This window comes from Phallusia mammillata, chromosome 8 (assembly GCF_965637545.1).
Source record: "Phallusia mammillata chromosome 8, kaPhaMamm4.hap1.1, whole genome shotgun sequence".
NCBI classification, from domain to species: domain Eukaryota; kingdom Metazoa; phylum Chordata; class Ascidiacea; order Phlebobranchia; family Ascidiidae; genus Phallusia; species Phallusia mammillata.
This window is the reverse complement of record NC_137259.1, coordinates 4,974,577-4,991,668: the sequence shown is the minus strand read 5'-3', so window position 1 is coordinate 4,991,668 and position 17,092 is coordinate 4,974,577. Positions and strand designations below refer to the sequence as shown.

The following is a 17,092-nucleotide window of genomic DNA, read 5'->3' as shown; positions in this document are numbered from 1 at the left end:
TATTGAACAAAATTGCTTCTGATTTGACAAAAGTTTTCTATGCAAGGTAAATATGGTTCAGGCTGTCATGAAATGAATTTAATTTGTTGCCTTGTAAAAAAGCAGCCTTTTCGAAAAATACACTTACCCGAAGTAAACAAATCCATTTTTTGGTTTGTGGAGTTTGGGGTTTGGGTAAATGTTAAACGTAAAAGGCATTTGGAATGCAGTGAGGTAGACATGACAATCAAATCTATTTCCTTTCTTCCACATTTCCACATTGTTTACAAGTTCTTCAAACCTTTCCAATACGCTATTTCCGGTCCAGAGCGATATGTCGAACCTCTGTGAAAATTTTAAAACAATAAATCCGCAAATAACACTTTTTTAAATGTGATTTTTTGTTTTACTTGAGTAGCTGGTAGATATCCAAAAGTTTCAACTAAGTTTTCATTTTCCCGGTTTTCCAGCCTAAACGTTAAGGGTTGTTTTACATTTATAAAAAAAATCTTTATGTCTACCTTTCGTATGCTTCATATCTATTTTTGCCCTGAAACATATCGGTCATCGTAAAATAATCATCTCTCGTGTCCAAATCCAGTGCAATATGAATTCCATCTTCAATTTCGTATCTGCTAGGAATGTAATCAGGATCACCGGGTACTCTGCGAGCTATTTCGAACTGGAGTAAAACAAAGCATGCAATTTCTTTTTGATCGAATTGGTTTTGGCAGAAATAAAACATGTTTTCCATCACTTTGTCGTAGATTGACTTAAAACCAGTCACAAGACACGGTTGTAAATATTTCTTCCATCCCGAACGAAACCTGTGATTACGATAGTAGAAAAAAGTGTATGAATGTTTTGAGATTCTAGGTTGTACTTAAAGTAGAAAAAAAAAATTTAAATTTCTATCTTCAACAAAATAGATTTTTCAACTCAAATGGCGTGTTTGTACAATTTACAAGATATTTAAAAGGAAGATTACTTTAAACTATTGCCTTACGGAAATTCTATAAGTGCGTTTCCTGGTTGCGTGCTCGCACGATAATGAGGCCAAATGATGAAATCTGGTTGAGTGGATGACGCACTTCCAACATAAAATCGAAATATTGAGCCGTAAACCCAATCTTTGCCTTCAACAAGATTCTCAAATGTAGACAGTATTTGATCACCAATAGATTTGGAAATGTCGAAATACTGAACAATTTGTACATTATACTCTTTGACCTTGGCAACTCTATCATTATATAATTTTAAGACAGTATGGAAATCTTCGTTAGGTAGAGCTGATCATCGCAGCCTAGTCCATGCATATTCCGTATTGGGCAATGTAAACGTTCAACCAAACAAGCATCAGTATAATGTACAGTTGCTTGAACGTTTGCATAGCCTAAAATGGGATATATAGAGATTGGGGCGCGAAAACCACCTTTACCAAACAGAGAGATCCTTACTATCTTCAAGTGACAAAAGGATAGAGTTGCAAAGGTCAAAAAACGTTTGCAACGGAAACAAATTAACCGAAGTTGCAAAGTTATCTAACAAACAAAGGACACAGAAATGATATTTACCATTTCGACTACTGTTTTCTGTTTTATGTTGACAGGATTTATACTTTCCATGCTTTCGTTGTCAATTTTCCCACTTTTTTCATCCATTGTATATTTATAGCTGAAATAACCAATAGCATTGAGCAGTGATGGAAGCAATTTTGATATTTTTTTAGTTTATATTCTATTGCTTGCTTTGTATCAAAAGAGACATATGGACTGCGGGTTTGCTGCACTCTGTTCGATTGCTGCTGTTTTGTTCCTGATTTACGATTGTCTTCTGTTAAAATGAGCTTCTAGGAAGGACTCGGTTGTGTGTAACATACACACAGACATAGCAAACTTTTTAACTTGCTTTAAATCATTCTACTCTATTTCCCCCCATTCTTCATTTGAACGAATTTCCTATTGCCAAGTTCTAACTCTGCTTCGCCGACGCCTTCGTCCCTTTTCTTAGCACTCTAAAATCAACCCTACTTGTACAACGTTCTATGTGGTCCCGAGAACATTGGCTTCGAAGGGCCTTTTTATTTCACACTTGACGAAGCATGACTTATCCTGCAAAAAAACGCCCCGGTGCAGTGGTTGTCTGTTGACTGTTTGTTTTTCATTACCTGCACGGCGTTCGCCGCGATTATTGTTTGCGATTGTTATTAGTGTAAAAAAAAGTAACGGCGCATTATGCTTTATAGACTAACGTTTAAAATCAATTAAATTATACCAGAAAATCACAACACACACCCTTAAGCATGCTTGGAATACCAGGTGCTGATCTAATTTAACTAAGATTAAAAATTTTGCTAATTTCCAGTTTTGACCAGCTTTCGGGCGGTAAAGGTCCTAAAAGTTTATCGTCAATTAACTTATGCTAGCAAATCACAAAGTATATACGTTTTAGCCTTCTTGGTAAGGCAGGTGCGACCTAAGTTTAAAAAAAATTCAGGACAATTTTACTTTTGAATACAGCTGTCGCGTGGAAATGGTCCCTTGACTAAAACCCATGAGATGCGTCGATCTATCCGCACGTGGCGCTGTTGCAACATGGTCCAGGGCAAGAAAATGGTCGTGGAATGTGCTATATTAAATAGGATTCTGTATGACGTATTTAAGATGTTCCACATACTTAGGCTTAAACAAGTAGGCTTTAAACTGTTACGATGGAAATACCATTTCTTTTAACGTACAAAGTTGCCACAGGAAACAAAAGTTTTGCGTTTATCTTTGCTATAACGTTACAAACTTCCATCATCGTTCTTCAACAAGTCAACATCGTTCCCTCTTATATATTATTTGTCTTTCTAAATAACGCAAGTTTCACTGACATTTATTTACTCATTCAATTTTGTAGTAAACTTTGCTCTTTAAGTGTAGATAGAAAAAAAACGACATGTGCTTTTTGGGTTGCTTGCTATTTTAACAGCTTGTAAAGTGACAACTTATGCCATGTTCAGTTTAGGGATGTTTTAAGGTGACGTCAGCGTAGGTGTAAGAAGAAATGTTGCTTTGTTACAGCGAATAGCAAATCGTGTCCGGACATAATAGCGTCGAACAGAATCATCACACATCTCCGGTTTCATTACAGAACCTTTACTGCTCGACAGTTGGTTCAAACAGAAATGATCACAAGTTATATCGTAGTTAAATCAGCACTGGACTTAACATGGCAAACAACATGCCTGTAATAAGAAATACAGTCATGTTTGATTGTGGATTAAGGGCTTTCAAAGGCAAAGGTTTAGATGCCATAGAACGTTGCAAAAACACGTTTGATTTTGGGGTAACTATAGGGAAAGGATAAAGACGTGCAAAGCATTGTGAGAACTAAGCAACTAGAAATTTGTAGAAAAGAAAATTGAGAATATAGTCGCATGATTTAAAAGCAAGGCAAAACAAGGTTGTTGCATCTGTTCCGTGTGTATGTTACACGTTATCAAGTCCTTTGTTACAGCTAGCTCGTTCCAACACAAAGACATTCCTAAACCAGGAAAGAAACAAAAGCAATACAACAGAGTGCACCGAACCCGCAGTCCACATGTCTCTTTCGATGCAAAGCAAGCAATCGAATATAACCTAAAATTGTCAAAAATTGCATTCATTACTGCTCAATGCTTTTGTTTAATTCAGCTATAAATAAACAATGGATGAAAAAAGTGGGAAAATTGTCAAAGAAAGCATGGAAGGATTCAGTCCTGTCATCACAAATACAATATTCAACTTGGTAAATAACATTTCAGTTTCCTTTGTTTACTGGATAATTTTGCAATTTTAATTCGAAAGAATTCAGCTTTTCACGCTACCAAAAATGGTGCTTGTTTTTGGTAATTTACTTTGTTTGTTGCTGACCAGACCATGCAAATTTCAACATGCTTAGCAAAATGTAGCAGATGAGAATACTAAATAACAGACATTTATTATGTTTTAAATTTACTGTGTCAGTATAAAGTATAAGCAAGAAACAGAATTTATTCAACGAGGTGTAAAACCAGCAGATTTATCTCAAGGAACAAACACGATAACCGCATTTAAGTTACATTTTGAACATGTAAAATAAACTTGAAAATGGAACAAACTTGAAATAGAAAATTTGGTTAAATATCGGCATTTTTAGTTTGCAATTGACGTTTTTTGTCACATGATTCAGGAAGGTGGAAACTGGAAAGGAAACCAACTACTGCCGGAATTAATAGAACTTGTGGATGGTGAAAACGGGGTGGAATACTCTGAGTTTCATTTTTATGTATACTCTGAGTCCTGTCGTCCTCCATTCATAAAACCTGTGTTCAGTATTTTTCCGAACCCAACCCAACGCACAGGACCAGAAACTGGGCAACCAGGAAATGGAATAGTTAAATTTCCGTAAGAAAAAAAACTATTTACGTTTTATTGTGGTAAAAATGCAATTTAACACAACTCGAAAAATAATTTTACATCGCAGATAAACCTGGTGCGAAATTTTAAAATTATTTTAACTTTTTTACTTTTTAGCGATCCGAATCCTAATTCCAGTAATGAATTTATACCGCCATGGAATGATTTTAAACCAGTGCTGAAGTCTGGTTTCAAGACGACCTACGACCAACTGATGGAACACACATTTCGTTCAAACTCACACATCCTTAAAAAAAAGGAATTTCAATGTTTTGTTCTACTCCAGTTCGAAATAGCTCGCAGAGTAAAAAACGACCCTTATCAAATACCGATCAGAGAAGAAATCGCAGATGGCATTCGTATTGCCCTAGAATTTGACACAGAGGACAAATACAAAACAATGAGAGGCATGTTTAAAGGGGAAAAAAGATATGAAAAATTCGAGCAGTAAGTGTTTTTCTTTTCACCGACCCTATGTTAAGCAAAACTGGATCTTTATATTACAGGCTTCTGAATTTTGAAAATCAGAAAATTGTACAAAATTTGAAAAAGCAGCCTTCCATACAAGTAAACAATTCTTAACTTAGAGCTACAGGCAAATCTTCAATTTAGTAACTTTTTTTGCAGATTGTACCATCGAAAGTTTTGAAAAACTTTGAGAAACTGGTAAACGATCCTGAGAAATGGATCCGAGGGTATGAATTTGATTTTAATGTTTCACTTTCTCAATCTGATTCGTCATGGAACTTCAGCATTTACCCAAATCCAAAACCGTACGAACCAGGAAATGGATTTGTAAATTTCACGTAAGTAAAACGACATATATTCACTGTTTATCAATATTTCAGATTACATGAAACACTTTGCAAGTGTGTTTAAAAATATCCAAAAAATATTTGTTTCTTTATGATTTTCCAGTCATAATACCTTGTAATTTTGAAACAGGTTCCAATTTACGAGCAATGACATGCAACAGCATCTGAAACCTGGTTTTAAGGCGGTTTATAACCATTTGCTTAATGGAGAGACGTGTGATCCCTCACAGGAACAATTTGCATGTTTCGTTCTACTCCAGTTCGAGATAGCCCGCAGGGTAGATGGGGAACCTGATCACGTCCCAAGCGCCGATAAAATCAAAAAAGGAATTGATGTTGCGCTAAATTCTGACACCACTGAAGGATACAAAAAAATGACGGACATGTTTGGGAGAAAAATGAGAAAAAAAGCACATCAGGAGTAGGCTCTATTTTCTCGCGGGTTCATTTCGCTTTTGGTGTGACATTCATTTTCTTCTTTTTCAGAAGACTCGAAAAGTCGAAAAACAGACAACAATTGGAACGATTTGCTAATGTGCGTATAAAGTCATCATCAGATTCAGATTAAAGAACAACCTTCTAAAGCTACTTTCCTCAACCTCGAATTGGAAGCAATTAACTGACCATGCATCGCTGTAGACGACAATAGCAAAATTTTCATATGCATATAAATTAAAGTGAATTGATTTTTGCTTGGTCGTACTAATTGTAGTTTTAAAATGGGCAGAATAAACATGAAAGTCCTTGTGACGATTTGCAACTTTTCAAAATTATGATTTAAATCAGTATCAAAGAATAATATGAACCACAATCTAGGAACTACTATAAAATACTCAATCAACTTATAAAACGTATACAAGTGTCGACGTTTGGGTGAGGGTTTGTAATGCCACTGATGTCTTGTAGCATTTGCTTCTTGAAAGTGTAAAAGTCGGACTGCTGCCATGTTAAGTCTAGTTTTAAGGTTACGTCAGCGTGCGTGTAAGAAGAAATGTTGCTTTGCGACGTTACACCGAAAAGCCAATCGTGTTCGGACATAATAGCGTCGAACAGAATCACATATCTCAGGTTTCGGTCCAGAACCTTTACTGCTCGACAGATGGTTCGAACATACATTATCACAAGTTAAAATATTTTAGCTAAATCAGAACCAGGCATATCAAGCAGACTGAAAAACGTACCTATATTAAGAAACAAATTCATGCTTTTTGCCTACATTACAAAGACCGTTGAAAGTCAATGTTTTTAGGAATATTTTAGTGTAGCTATAGGAACAGGTGAAAGACGTGAAAAGCAGCATAAGCAACTAGACATTAGTAGAAATAGTAAATTGAGAATATACTCGGAAGATTTCAAAGCACGTTAAAACAAGGTTTATTTAAACCTGTTTTGTGTGTATGTTACACGTCATCAAGTCCTTTGTTATATAGCTCGTTCCAAAACAAAGACATTCCTAAACCAGCAACGAAACAAAAGCAATACAACAGAGTACAGAGAACCGGCAGTCCATATGTCTATTTCGATACAAAGCAAGCAATCTAACGTAAATTTTCAAAATTCATTTTTTGAAGCTTAAGTTAAGTTAGATTGCTTACTTTGTCAAAAACTTCTTGCAGCACTGCTCAATGCTTTTGGTTAGTTAAGCTATAAATATACAATGGATGAAAAAAGTGGTAAAATTGACAACGAAAGCATGGAAAGTATAAATCCTGTCAACATAAAACAGAAAACAGTAGTCGAAATGGTAAATAACATTTCTGTGTTCTTTGTTTGTTAGATAACCTTGCAACTTCGGTTAATCTATTTCCGTTGTAAACGTTTTATGACTTTTGTAACTCTATCCTTAGTAATTCGATGAGAGTAATTAGGAATCTCTTTGTTAGTTAGAGCTGGATATTTAGTACACCCAAGCTCATATGTATTCCGTTTTAGGCGGTGTAAAAATTTAACCAAACAAGTAACGGTATATTTCAAAAATGCACAAATTTTTCAGTATTTCGACATTTCCAAATCTATTGGAGATCAAATACTGTCTACATTTGAGAATCTGGTTGAAGGCAAAGACTGGGTTTACGGCTCTATATTTCGATTTTATGTTGGAAGTCCGTCATCCACTCAACCTGTGTTCATCATTTGGCCTTATTATCGTGCAAGCACTCAACCAGGAAACGCACTTATAGAATTTCCGTAAGATTATAACTTATAGTAATCTCTCTATTACATATTTTATAAGTTGTACAAATACAGTATTTGAACACAAAAAAGGTAATATATTTTGTTGACAATAAATATAACAAACTAATATTTGCATTTTAAATAAAACTTAGCCCAGAGTTGTAAGTCGGGCCGGGCATTTCGGGTCGGGTTCCGGCTTAGATTTCTAAAAAATGATGGGCCTGATTCGGACCTGACTTTACACTCTGTGTAGCCCGTTACTGGGCCTGCCCTAATGTCAAAAAGCCTTAAAACGCCTTGTTCAAAACCAATTTTCTATTTATTGTCTATTGTGTTTGTTGTTTTGGACTTTTTCAAGGCTTCGATGTACAGGCCTGTCGAACAAACTTTCGGGCCTAAACGGGTTTCTCAAAAAAAAAGTTGGGTTCGGGCCGGGTTTCGGGCTTGTGGTTTCGGTTTCGGGCCGAGTTTGGGCTCCAATTTCAGGCCCGTTCACAACTCCGACTTGGCCTACAATCTCAAAACATTGGTACACCTTTTTCACTTTCAAACGTTCTTATCGTATTTACAGGTTTCGTTCGGGATGGAAAAAATATTTGCAACCGTTTCTTGTGACTGGTTTTAAATGGACTTACGACGAAGTGATGAGAAACATGTTTTATTCCAACCAAAACCGATTCGATCAAAAACAAATTGCATGTTTTGTTCTACTCCAGTTCGAAATAGCTCGCAGAGTACCTGGTGATCCTGATTATATTCCTAGCAGAGACGAAATTGAAGATGGAATTCATATTGCACTGGATTTGGACACGAAAGATGATTATTTCACGATGACAGATATGTTTCTTGGGAAAAAAAGATATGAAGCATACGAAAAGTAGACATTAATCATTTTCTAAAGGAGACTTTTTTGTTAATTGTAAAACAACTCTTTACGTTTAGGCTGGAAAACCGGGAAAACAAAAACTTAGTTGAAACTTTTGGATATCAACCGGCTACTCAAGTAAAACAAAAAATCACATTTAAAAAATTAATATTTGCGAATTTATTGTTTTAAAATTGTCACAGAGGTTCGACATATCGCTCTGGACCGGACATAGCGTATTGGAAAGGTTTGAAGAATTTGTAAACGACCTAGAAATGTGGAAGAACGGAAATAGATTTGATTGTTATGTTTATCTCACTGCATTCCAAATGCCTTTTACGTTTAACATTTACCCAAACCCCAAACTCTACAAACCAAAAAATGGATTTGTTTACTCCGGGTAAGAATACATTTTCACAAAGACTAATTTATTTTCACTTTGCAACAAATGAACCCGTTTATGACCCATGAACATTATTTACCTTGCACACAAAACTTTTCGTCAAAATGTCGCTAAAAGCTTCTTCAATATCATCAGTGTTTGACATTTGTTAAAATTTGCTATCAAATTGTTGTATTTTAAACTAGGCATCTTTTCAATATATATTCTCTTGCTGCCGGGCGTAATTTCAAGTTTATAGAGCTCTTTTGCCAGTTGTAATTTTATTTCGACGTTTCGACTTTCTATACAGGTAGCCTTCATCAGGGTAAATAACACACAATGGGCGTAATACGGTGCACGACAAACAATGACCCAAGAAATACATCTTTTCTAGGCATCTTTTTAATTGGACAAACCAGCAGTCCGATCTACAACATGGTTTTGCAACGGTTTATAACGGTTTGTTCAATGGCTCGATTGACTATATACCACCATTGGGACAATTTGATTGTTTTGTTCAACTCCAATTCGAAATAGCTCGCAGGAGAGAATTTGAGCCTGATCACATTCCAACCAAAAGCGAAATTAAATATGGAATTCGCATTGCTCTGGTGTTTGACACAGCTGATGTGTATGAAATTATGACAGACATGTTTCACGGCGGAAACAGAAAAGCGGCATACGAAAAGTAAGAGTTTTAACCCCTTTGATCACATCACAATTTGAAGTGAAATAAACCTAAATACATGTTTGACCTGATCCTTTGTTTTTCAGGCTTGTTGAATTGGAAACGAACATCGCAATGGGAAATTTGTCACTGCAGTGATCCTCAGAATCATATTATCTTCCAGGACTACTTTTTTCAACCCTGTAGAATCTGGATCAACTGAAGATTCTCGCTATTGTCTCCCACCATAGCAAAAATTTTATTGGAATGTAAATTGAAATAGCCTATTTTTGCTTGTTGTCAAGTTTCGATTTTATTTGTATTTTTAAAATCAGTTTAAAATAAACATAAATTTGTTTAAAGCGGTTTGGTGAGAGCTTTTTTTGAAACGTACAGACTATTGTTATACTGTACAGTGGAGCCAGGTATATACCACTAACATATTAATCCGGGTCAAAACGATGCCCTCGATGCAGAATTGTAAACGGGCCTGACATTGGCGCCCGAATCCTGCCCAAGCTCGAAAGTATAACCCGAAACCCGGCCTGAACCCGAATCGTTTTCGAGAAGCCCGTTAAACTCGAAAGTTTGATGTCTATACATTATGATTAAAGCCTAACAAAAGACCAAGCCAACAAACACAATAGACAATATAATACAATTGGTCTTCAACAAGGCGTCTTAGGGTTGTTTGCCATTAGGTCAGAACCAGCAACTGGCTACTTAGCTAGTTAAATTTATTCCGAAAAAATACTGACATAAAGTGTAAAGTCAGACCCGAATTTTTTGAATAAACCTAAGCCCGAACCCGGCCCAACAACTTTGCCTCGACGTCAAACAACAACAGCAACCACCCAAACGAATTTTAGAGACTTTGAATACTCTGTTTGCTGTTTATTAGGCCGTGACAGCAGCAAAACCAAACGCAAAGTTTTGTTTCTTTGCACGTTAGGAGAAATGTTACTTCAATCATTACAGTTTAAAGCCTACTAACTCAGACATGCGGTACATCTTAAAGGCGTTATATAGCATCGTATTGATTAAACCACATTATACGAGCTATTTTCTTGCAATCGACACATGTTGCAACTGCGCCACAAGTGGATAGACAGACGCATTTCCGGGGATTCAGTCTGGTATACCAATCACGCTTAAGGGTGTATGTTGTGATTTCTTGAGGTAATTTAATTGACTTTGAACGTTAGTTTATAACGCAGAACGTACCGGTAATTTTTTAGCAGCAAACACAAGGCATGGCGAACAACATGCGGGTAATGAGAAACAAACAGTCAACAACCAACCGCTGGAAAGAGGCGTTTCGTTTGTTATACATTGCTCGGCGTGAATAGAACATTTTCTCTGTTAGGTTAAGTCATGCTTTGTCAAGTGTGAAATATAACAGTCCTCGAAGTCAATATTATCAGGACCACAGAACGTTGCACAAGTACGGTTGATTGCATGTGGGTGAGGGACAAAGACATTGGCGAAGCAACGTTAGATTTAGTTAAAGTAGAAATCAGTTGTAATGAAAAATGAATGAGAAACGAAGCAGAATAATTTAAAAGCAAGTAAAAAGTTTGTCAAACCCGTGTGTATGTAACACGTCATCCTTCCGCAACTCGTATTAGAAGCTATTAGATTACAAAGAACACAAAGAACCGCTGCAAGACCGCTAAGAACCAAAAATGTGTAAGATTTGCTTTTAAGCCCTTGGTTGTTCAGCAACCAGGCCACTTAAGTAGCTTGTAAAAGTCAACAGGGCAAAGACAAATGTCACAAAGTTTAAGTTCAGGCCCGTATGTGGCGTTTTTACAAAAACAGAAGCCCAATTGTGGCCCTAAAAAAAAACCAACTACTTGATACCAACTCACTACTTATTTGAGTTGGCGTCTTGTATAGGACGTCGAAACGTCGATTGTTTACAATAAAACTGCTGGATGAGCAATACTTATTCATCACTACTTATTTGTTTGTGCAACGACTTTAGTCAGCTATGGCTGTTGTGTGCCTGTTAATTGCATCACAACAAAATTTAAAATATATAGTAGTTAGTTAGCACAGGCATAATCAGCAGGCCGGAATCTTTGTGTTGTAATTTACCAACGTATTTTTTTTAAAATAAGCTAAACGCTAATATGAAAATCACGACACACTGTTTATTTGGATTAAAAAGTTTAATCAAAAATCTTACATTGTGAATTACGTTCGTACGGGTGGAAAGTGAATTCTTACCCACAAACTATACAGTAACAAACTGTTTTCTTTGCTTTGCCACGTTAAGCAACGTGTGCTGTGACCTTAATATTAACTTCGTTGATTTGTTATGCTCTATTGGATGTAAAAGGTTTTTTCAGACTCTATATTGTATGAACCAACGAGCGTTACACAAGCACGAAAAAATCCAGCAAAGCAACGACAAGTAAAGCTACAAAGCAAAGAAGGAATTGTGCGAGCGGATTACTAAAAAACAACAACTAACATTTGGTGAAAAACTGCAAAAATGGAACTACACCTGTATGTTTGATATTTTAAAATCCGTTTGCAAGATGGGAAGTTTATTAGTGGTAAGACTGTGTGTTATAAGTCTTTGAATCTTTTGGTTCTCCCTTTGCATTAACTTTTCATGCAGATTCATCCATGGAACGCACATTGCTCAGGTCAAACATTTGAGAATCTAGTAAACGATCGTTTAATGTGGGTTCACAATTCTGCGTATACTATAAGGGTTTACCCGACGCGTGTTTGGCCATTTCCGTACTATTCGCCGTTTAAATTCACCATTTTCCCCAAACCAACGCCCGACCAACCAGGAAACGGATACATAGATTTCGGGTAAGGATAATGTCTTTAATGGAAAAATATGCATTGGGTTAAAACAGTGGCCGTGTACTACTGACCCTTATTCCTGTTTGGGTGGGTGGACCAAGAAACAGGGCTATTCTCCTTACTTAATTGACGTCATGTTTCTAAAACCAGCAAGGTTGGCAACTTTCAAACAACGTTCAAGACACGAATTTTGCTATGGTGAGGATTTTAAACTGTAAAATATATTGTATTTTTTTATTAGATTTCCATCCTCGTGGAAGGACTTGCAACCACTTTTAAAAAGTGGTTTTACGGCGGTTTTTAATGCTTGGCTTACGGGAGGCCTTTCGTGGCTTCCGCCAAGTGAACTTATGGCATGCTTTGTTCTACTCCAGTTTGAAGCAGCTCGCAGAGTAGAAGGGGATCCTCATCACATTCCAAGCAAGGGGCAAATTATAGACGGAATTCGTATTGCGTTGAATTTTGACACACCTGAAACTTACGAAATAATGATAGACCTGTTTAAGGGGGGCCACAGAAAAGCGGCTTACCAAGAGTAAGTTTTTGTTTTTATCATTACAAAATCGTAAAGGTATGCCATGTTCCTTTATTGTATAGGCTTGTCAGATTGGAAAACGAACGCAGACTTGCAAATTTACGCATGTAGCCACAACCGGTTACAGTTCCAAGAACGACCAGAAACTCATTCGATATCTTCTAAACAACTGACGCAAAACGCTTCTCACTACAACCGGAACTTTTCCAAGAATAACATGCAGCATTTTATTCAAACGTATTTTGTAGCAAAACCTAGTTTATATGTAGCGTTAAACCCGAAATATAATAAAATATAATTGTGTTCGTGTTGATTTGTCAAAGTGAAATTTTAGACCCTTGCTAAAATAGTGCGCAGAAACAAAACGAACCACTAACTTGGATTAGTTGCCAAAAAGTAACGCCGTTTGCAAGACTACATAAGTCATTGATTCAGAAACCGGGCCACTTGCATAAGTTGTAAATAGAAATTCACAGCGTGACGAACTTAACAACGAAGGACACCAACATGTTGGAAGTATATTAAAAAAATGTAACAAAAACTTATAGTTGGCAAACTCCCATTTACCCATAGTTGTAAGCGGGGTACAATTTTAGATCCGATCTCGGCCCAAACATAATAGTTTTTTAGTCCAAAGATGGAAAGCTCATGGAAAATAAGTTTATGCGAATGAAACAATTTTACAGACAGGCCTAAGAGAGAGAAAGATAAGAGAAAGATACGGGTGCACGACTTATGACAGAAAAACATTGAACAAGCATTTCGTTCAACGGGTTGCGCAGCAAATAATTCGTTTTGATCAACAAACCTATCGTTCTATTTGTATTAGGTTAATTAAAACATAGTCCTTTTTAATTAAAAACATAAAACAGAGAACTGCCAGAAAACTTGTGTATTTATGCAAAGGTTTATTCTAGTGCAGGGGTTCCCAACCTGTGGTACGCGTACCACTAGTGGTACGCGAAGGTTTTTCAGGTGGTACGCGAGTAGCTTTCTTTTTTTTTACAAAAACATGGATTCACCACTTTATATGTTGTTTACAGTAAACACAAAAAAATATTATTAAATTTAGTTGAGGTGCTTTTTGTGTTATTTTAGTATGTAAATAAAATATGATTCGATCAAATTAGTTGTTCTACAGGAAGTGGTACGCGTGGCAGTACAGAGCGTCCAAGTGGTACGAGATCGTAAAAAGGTTGGGAACCCCTGTTCTAGTGTATTTCATAAGCTCTTTTTTCTTCTTATGTGTAGAGGCCCCTCCCCGCCTCGACATGTGACGACCGTCCGATATACGGGTTATATTGTCGTCTCCAATAAAAAAATTAAACAAAAGTATGCAAATAGAAGACGTTTTTAATAAAATTAAGTCCGTGTGTAGTACGCATGAAGAATTACTAACATTACTGCCCACCAGCACGGTGTCATTGTCGTTAAAACCATGACCACTGATTAAGTAACAAACAATAGCTTCCAAAAACAACGCAGCAAAATATGTCGTATAACTTACGTATCCACGTTTAGTTAGTGTTGTTGACCGTAGGACTCTGGGAAAGATGGGTTTTAGTGATACGATTCAAAACATTTGGCCCATGCATATCTACAGCAATCCCGTCAGAATGCCTTCTTTCTTTCACTCTCGTCTTATGCAGCGAATTTCTGTGCTGTGTCATTCTATTTTAAAGTGCCTCGTATCGCTACACAACTTTCGAAAGACGGTTAGAAAATTCGGTTCCTGTTTTTAAATCTTTGCTTTGTTTCATTCAACGCGGCAGCTACACTCTGAAATTTATCAGCGTATCGTTCTGACTTTTGCACATCCAGCGCGCAAGAAAGGAAAAAAAGACAAATATCATAGAATTTGAATATACACGAAGGGAGAATCGAAACGCGTTTCCTATCGTCGTCTATCCTCTTCTTTGTTTCGCTTTCGATGTGTTCGCTCTCTAAGATCTGCAAAAATGTTATCTGTAAGTACAGCTTGTTGGGGGCCTTTAGGAAGCTCGAATCGATTCTCCCGTCGTACGACGTTCCGCGCTTATTACCGGGGCGTGTTCACGTGACGTTATATGAATCGGTCCGTGAGAAGTTCGTTACCGATACGTTATCGGAATAAATGCCTTCAAACATTTTTGTAGCAGTCCTTGCATACGGTCGTAAAAAAGAAGAATGAAAGTCTAAAACATGTTATTGAAAGACGGAGACTTAAAATTGTAATTCAACAAGCCATTTTTTATTCTCTTAAGGCTTATCGGCATCAACGGGCAGATAATCGACATTACACATTCGACTGAAAATGACATATGAGGCAAATTAGAGCAGGGGTCTGCAACCTTTTTTCTTTTGCGGACCGTTTTGAAAGCAAAATTTAGTGAACAATTAACACGAGTCTAAACGTTTTACAGCTTTAACCAAACAAACGCTTTAAAGAAATTCATGTTTATTTCAAACGGATTTAAAACGATAAAAAAACAAAACATGACAACGAGCAAAAATAGGCTACTTCAATTTTTGTCCCATAAAAAATGTTTGTTATCGTGGGCGGCAATAGAAAGAATCATCATTTGATCCAGATCATTCAGGGTTTGAGAAAAGTAGTCCTGGATGATAATATGAATCTGAGGATCACTGCAGTGATAAATTTCCCATTGCGATGTTCGTTTCCAATTCGACAAGCCTACAAAAACAAATTATCAGTTGAAACACGTTTTTCTAAAAATCACACTTCAAATTGTGATGTGATTAATTTAAACTCCTACTTTTCGTATGCCGCTTTTCTGTATCCACCGTGAAACATGTCTGTCATAGTTTCATAAACATCAGCTGTGTCAAAGCTTAGAGCAATGCGAATTCCATTTATAATTTCGTTTTTGGTTGGAAATTTGTCAGATGTCCAGTTTCCGCTGCGAGCTATTTCGAATTGGAGTTGAACAAAACAATCAAATTGTTCCAATGGTGGTATGTATTCAAGTAAGCCATTTAACAAACTGTGATAAACCCTCGCAAAACCATGTTGAAGATAGGAGTGCTGATCTGCCCAATTGAAAAGATGCCTTTAAAGAACAACAATTTAATGACAGTCATATAGCAACTTTCAAATAATAAATGTGAAATATTGATCAAAATTGCTTCTGATTTGACAAAAGTTTTCTATGCAAGGTAAGTATTGTTCAGGCTGTCATGAAATGAATTTAATTTGTAGCCTTGTAAAAAAATAGCCTTTGCAAAAATACCCGAAGTAAACAAATCCATTTTTTGGTTTGTAGAATTTGGGGTTTGGGTAAATGTTAAACGTAAAAGGCATTTGGAATGCAGTGAGGTAGACATGACAATCAAATCTATTTCCTTTCTTCCACATTTCCACATTGTTTACAAGTTCTTCAAACCTTTCCAATACGCTATTTCCGGTCCAGAGCGATATGTCGAACCTCTGTGAAAATTTTAAAACAATAAATCCGCAAATAACCCTTTTTTAAATGTGATTTTTTTGTTTTACTTGAGTAGCCGGTTGATATCCAAAAGTTTCAACTAGGTTTTCATTTTCCCGGTTTTCCAGCCTAAACGTTAAGGGTTGTTTTACATGTAACAAAAAAATCTTTATGTCTACCTTTCGTATGCTTGATATCTTTTTTGCCCTGAAACATATCGGTCATCGTAAAATAATCATCTCTCGTGTCCAAATCCAGTGCAATATGAATTCCATCTTCAATTTCGTATCTGCTAGGAATGTAATCAGGATCACCGGGTACTCTGCGAGCTATTTCGAACTGGAGTAAAACAAAGCATGCAATTTCTTTTTGATCGAATTGGTTTTGGCAGAAATGAAACATGTTTTCCATCACTTTGTCGTAGATCGACTTAAAACCGGTCACAAGACACGGTTGTAAATATTTCTTTCATCCCGAACGAAACCTGTAATTACGATAGTAGAAAAAAGTGCATAAATATTGTCAGAGTCTAGGTTGTACTTAAAATAAAAAAATTTAAATTTCTATCTTCAACAAAATAGATTTTTTAACCCAAATGGCGTATTTGTACAATTTACAAGATATTTAATAGGAAGATTACTTTAAACTATTGCCTTACGGAAATTCTATAAGCGCATTTCCTGGTTGAGTGCTCGCACGATAATGAGGCCAAATGATAAACACGGGTTGAGTGGATGACGGACTTCCAACATAAAATCGAAATGTAGAGCCGTACACCCAATCTTTGCCTTCAACCAGATTCTCAAATGTAGACAGTATTTGGTCTCCAATAGATTTGGAAATGTCGAAATACTGCACAATTTGTACATTATACTGTTGCTAGTTTGGTTAAACGTTTTTGACCTTTGCAACTCTATCATTAAATAATTTTAAGACAGTATGGAAATCTTGGTTAGGTAGAGCTGATCATCGCAGCCTAGTCCATGCATATTCTGTATCGGG

At 36.4% G+C, this 17,092-nt stretch overlaps 2 protein-coding genes and 1 pseudogene across 3 annotated transcripts; 2 read left to right on the top strand and 1 right to left on the bottom strand.

The window, feature by feature from the left end:
* Positions 1 to 852: 852 nt before the first annotated feature.
* On the top strand, positions 853 to 5,962 carry LOC145205219 (uncharacterized). Of its 2 annotated transcripts, none has more exons than XM_080077891.1 (7): positions 853 to 3,750; positions 4,174 to 4,388; positions 4,518 to 4,847; positions 4,907 to 4,967; positions 5,028 to 5,206; positions 5,346 to 5,636; positions 5,705 to 5,962. In XM_080077891.1, the coding sequence occupies exons 1-7, from the start codon at positions 3,670 to 3,672 to the stop codon at positions 5,781 to 5,783; spliced, it is 1,236 nt and encodes a 411-aa protein (XP_079934017.1). In that variant the 5' UTR covers positions 853 to 3,669; the 3' UTR covers positions 5,784 to 5,962. The 2 variants fall into 2 exon arrangements, with proteins under 2 accessions (XP_079934017.1, XP_079934016.1); XM_080077890.1 differs by having other exon boundaries at positions 5,702 to 5,962.
* A 910-nt stretch (positions 5,963 to 6,872) lies between these two features.
* Positions 6,873 to 8,271, top strand: LOC145204657 (uncharacterized). Its single transcript, XM_080077250.1, has 3 exons — positions 6,873 to 6,959; positions 7,209 to 7,402; positions 7,962 to 8,271. The coding sequence occupies exons 1-3, from the start codon at positions 6,873 to 6,875 to the stop codon at positions 8,269 to 8,271; spliced, it is 591 nt and encodes a 196-aa protein (XP_079933376.1).
* A 5,245-nt stretch (positions 8,272 to 13,516) lies between these two features.
* Positions 13,517 to 14,372, bottom strand: LOC145205491 (uncharacterized; annotated as a pseudogene).
* Positions 14,373 to 17,092: the final 2,720 nt, after the last annotated feature.